This window comes from Hippocampus zosterae, unplaced genomic scaffold (assembly GCF_025434085.1).
Source record: "Hippocampus zosterae strain Florida unplaced genomic scaffold, ASM2543408v3 HiC_scaffold_242, whole genome shotgun sequence".
In the NCBI taxonomy this organism is placed as follows: domain Eukaryota; kingdom Metazoa; phylum Chordata; class Actinopteri; order Syngnathiformes; family Syngnathidae; genus Hippocampus; species Hippocampus zosterae.
The window spans coordinates 2954-7454 of NW_026262827.1; the positions used below are offsets into that span (position 1 = coordinate 2954).

The 4501-nt window shown below is 54.9% G+C and overlaps 1 protein-coding gene across 1 annotated transcript; it reads left to right on the plus strand.

The window, feature by feature from the left end:
- Positions 1-2306: 2306 nt before the first annotated feature.
- LOC127594764 (uncharacterized) lies at positions 2307-3473 on the plus strand. The gene is made up of 3 exons (XM_052056527.1): positions 2307-2326; positions 2402-3354; positions 3400-3473. Exons 1-3 carry the CDS (start codon positions 2307-2309, stop codon positions 3471-3473), a joined length of 1047 nt encoding a protein of 348 aa, XP_051912487.1.
- Positions 3474-4501: the final 1028 nt, after the last annotated feature.

The window sequence follows — 4501 nt, forward strand, 5'->3', positions numbered from 1 at the left end:
GCACGGCCTCTTCTGGGACTCGGTGATGCCCTATTCCTCGTTGAACAGGCTAGGAAACTCGATGGTCCGCATGCAGGTGGTGAAGCATGGGTTGGCCTCATCCTTCATGCCACTCTCCGATCTGGCTAGTTCCAGGTTTGACAGTAGAGCCTGCGACGATCGTTTGATGGGAAAATCGCTATGCTTGCCGAAATCGATCATCAAGAGACGTTGTGATAGCTGCACCTCTGCGTCTTCTCGGCGAGGGTAGGAAAACTACCAGACAGACTACTGACTCTTCAGGGCCTTCAGGTTGGCCTCGAGGCCGGCGTTCGCCTCCATTAGGGTTTCAATTTTCCGTTCGAGTTCTAGGACGTCAGTCCGGTTTTCATCGTGGACAGTAAACTCTTCCTCGTTACTTTATTTGGTATTCTAAATTAAAAACGCCAGCTCGTCGATACGCTCGTCTCTTGAGTCGATACTGGCTGAGAGAATTTCCATTTCCCGTCGCTGGGCGAGGATGACTTCGTTGAGCTTAGCAAGCCGGTGCTCCAGCTCTGCGATGACCTGCTCTTGAGATTCGAGCTGGCCCTGCAGCCGCAGAATCGTTTCGTCCTTCTAGCAGATGATATCGATGGCCGCCTCCTGGAGCTTATAGTGATTCATGTTATAAATTTGAAATTATCGACTTGCCACTTTCCGAAACTGCAAGGCATGATTCCGTGGGCTAGGGGCAGTTCACCTTTCCGATAATTATTTATTTAACATGGAAAAAGAAGAGGACCTTGAGAGGTCTTGTTTTCCCGAAGGAATGGTTAGATTTACTTGGTTGTGAAATACCTGCCTCGGCTATTTGAACTGATCAAAGAAGCTTGACCTAGGCCGAAGCGTCTGCCATCATCATTCTAAATCTGTAAAAACCTGCTTATCGAAAGGGCTAACGAGAAGCTAAAGTCCGCCAGCCTGCAGGCGCTGATGAATGACGTCCTCTCCAAAATCCGGAGCGAGGCCAATTTTTGGATGCCGATGTCTGAGATCGGTAACTCGATCCAGGAAAAGTTCGAATCCGGTGCAAAGCCAGGCAACTAGAGCCTGCAGCTCTACAAGGATTACACCACGGCGTCGCAGGCACTGGGAGTGCCTTCCAGAATAGTGTACGTCTAAGAGCCGAAATTTGAGCTGCCACCATCCAGCCAGAGCATCAGCCAAAGGGAAGCTGTGCTCGAGCTTTAGACCTTCGTGCCCACGCTGTACAGCACTTTCAAGACTAGTGACTCAATTTTGAATCTGGCCCTTCAAAAGTTCATCCTGTAGCTGCTGGTCCGCAAGTCGGGACTTAACATGGAGCCAGAAACTGCGAAGGCGAGGGTCGAGGCACTGCTCCGGAAATTCTGTTAGAATCCTTCTCAGACTCTGACTTTCTGCAAAGCTTGTCTGCTGGCCAACTGCGAAAGTCATGTGCTTTCGACTTACAAGGCGAACGAAAAGAGACTCGCGGCCATCAGGCTAGCGCAGGCGTGGCGGGAATAGCAGTTGGGCATGACGGCGCAGTCAGGCACTGAGGAGGCGGACCCAAAGATCACCTGGACTGAGCAGAACTACAAGCTGTTCTTGGAAGGGCTTTTGAAATATTTTAACTCGCAGGTCAGCAACCAGAAGTTCGTCGTTGCCCACCTTTTGCTCGATGTAGGCCCTGCGCTTGCCCTTGAGCTACTCCTAGCAGTCCTCGAGCACAGAGGCCTTGTAGACGACTGGCTCGAACAGCCTTGTTATTTCGTCAAAATAGAAGTCGGCAGTGCTGGCGAACATGACCCTGCACTGGTTCAGTTCGTACTCGAACATGGCCAGCTCTTCTGCCAGCTTGCACTCCAGGAAGGCCCGCTCGGCCCTGATCTTCTACTGGATTTATTGCTTGAACTATGCAAGGCCAAGGTTCTAGATATTGCTTTTCGTGTACTTTTCGTAGTGACTCAGCTTTTTGTCCAGCTCCTCGTAGAGGCTGTCAAAGGAGATGAACTTTTTGCTTTCGTGCATGTAGAACTTGTGCTCGTGCTGGGTGGTCTGGGTCCGAGTGCAGATCTCGCAGCAAGTCCGCTGCTTGCAGGTTTACGATACGCAGATGAACTCGTTGGGGATACCGTGCTTGTCGCAGCTGGAGTAGCTGTCCATTTATATTATATTGACCGTTTTCGGATGGCCATCCAGACCGACTGCTGTCTGCCCAGATCCAGGTGCTGCTGGTCATCTACCAGAATGATGTGTGCTCTAATGCGTAGTCTTCGTTACAGGTGAGGCCTGGATTAAAAAGCCTGTTATAATTAACGGATATGGAGGTCGAGTGGGCCAGGTAGGAGCACCAGGGGTTCGCGGTGCCGGGCCGGCGCCAGGGGGAGGCCTGTGACCGGTTCATCCCCAACCGCAGGGCCACTAGCAATGAGGCCAATGTCTTCATGCTGTCCGGGCAAAAGAAGAAGGCTGACCCTTGTGATGCCTACTCACAGTTGGTGGCCAAGCAGCTGCAGGTTGACGGAGAGAGCCGAGGCAGGAGGATCGTCAACCTAAGAGAAGGCGTCCCCACGACCGAGCCCGCCCCCCAGCCGAAGCGGATCTGCCGAGTCGGCAAGTCCGCCGTCAAGGTCCTAGACGCCCCTGAACTGAAGAACGACTACTACCTCAACCTGCTAGACTGGTCCTCTGAGGATATCCTGCTGATCCTGCTCGGACACACTTCCTACATGTACACGCCAGCAGCCATCACCGCCCTTGACACCTGGGAGGACGGGTATCTGTGCTCGGTGGCCTCGCTGCCTGGATCGCCGGTTGCCGCGATCGGGGGCAGCAACGGCCTGGTGCGAGTTTATGATCAGGCCCGAGGTCGTCCCATTCGGCAGTTCGAGGGTCACGGGGCTAGGGTCAGTTCACTGGCCTTTGCTGGAAACCTTCTCTTTTCAGGAGGAAAGGACGGACTGGTCCATGGCTACGACCTTAGGCAAGAGCACTGCAAGATCATGACCTTGCAAGGCCACCAGGGTGAGGTGTGCGGACTGAAAGCTGACCAGACTCAACTCGCCTCAGGCAGCAATGATAACAGACTGATCATCTGGGATGTACGGCAACAGACCTACCGCCACGCCATCCACGCCCATCGGGCCGCCGTGAAGGCACTGGCTTTCTGCCCTTGGCAGCGTAACCTGCTGGTCTCCGGGGGTGGCTCCAGCGACATGCAGATCAAATTCTGGAACACGGACTCAGGCGAGCTTGCGGGCCAGGCAGAGACGGACAGCCAGGTCTGCTCATTGCTGTGGTGCCAGCATGAGCGCAGACTGCTGAGCTCGCATGGCTATGTCCGAAACCACTTGTCGCTATGGGACGTGAGTCGGTCCCAGTACCCGACCCTCAGCAAGCTGGTGTAACTCTAAGGCCACGCCGGCCGCGTGCTCCACCTCGCGATGAACCCACAAGGCACAATGGTCTGCTCGGCCTCCGCAGACTAAACCCTACGCTTCTGGAACATCTCCTAGGGGCCGGGCTGCCTCCAAGCCAGCGACAAGAAAGGCATCGACAACATCTCGACACTCAACTTGCGTTGAATTACTGCATCATTTATTTGCATGTTGTCGAAGGAGCAGGTCGATGAGCATATCAAGAGAGTTCTGCAGCACTTGCTGCTTATGCGCCCTGGGCTGCCCTATAGGGACCTGGAATTGATCTCCTCTCAGGTCAGGGGCCAGGGGTCGCAGCCGTTGCTCGTCAGGGGGGATTTCGAAAAGGTCAAGGGTCCCTTCGAGGCTGAGCGGACGATGCTGTCAAAGCTGATGGGCGGCACTCCTGAAGAGCCGACAGAGCCGGGTACCCTCCCCTTCGTGCCGAACCTGCTCGAGGATCTTGCGATAACAGAGAATGTCGGAGTGGGACTTGGTGAGGAGCTGACCTACCGGCTGTTCAAGTCCGTGACAGTACCGTAATGACCAGCGGTTCGCCATGAAACGTAACCCCCGGCAGTTGCGATTTTGGGGGAAGGTGATGGCCCAGCACTAAGACTACTTCGTGCTGGAGGGGCAGGCGGATGGAGGCGAGGAGGAGGGAGCCCCTTCTGACGCCGAGCCCAAGGGGGTAGGAGTCAACGCTTTGAGCTATTGGGTGACAAATTCCTTGACCGACGAATGGATCGAACTGCCTTCCGTAACGCCACAGCAGATCCGCATCTCACGGCAGATCAAGCACCTCCTGTCCGGCAGCCTCGATGCCGAGGTCATGTCGAACCCCGCCTTCCCGGGAAAAGAAAAACACTTGCTCAAGTGCCTTATCGCCAGGATCACGATCAGCACTACGATCGTCCCGAAAGGTCTCTACGTGGTCAACGCTGACGATCCGAAGCAGGTGGACCCTGCGGAAGAGTTCAAAATGCCAGGCACTTCGGGCATGGCAGCCCTGGACAGTTGGGTGCACCTGCCCCAAGTGGTGCTCCTTAACGGCCGAATTTCCCATATCAAGCCCGAAATCGAGAACCCTGACGATGAGC

What these genes read in the sequence shown, in the direction of transcription:
- LOC127594764 (XM_052056527.1), top strand. Translation starts at nt 2,307, where the DNA reads ATGGAGGTCGAGTGGGCCAG. An exon ending in ATGGAGGTCGAGTGGGCCAG is followed by an intron (nt 2,327 to 2,401) that starts GTAGGAGCACCA and finishes CCCCAACCGCAG; the next exon opens with GGCCACTAGCAATGAGGCCA. An exon ending in CTTGTCGCTATGGGACGTGA is followed by an intron (nt 3,355 to 3,399) that starts GTCGGTCCCAGT and finishes TGTAACTCTAAG; the next exon opens with GCCACGCCGGCCGCGTGCTC.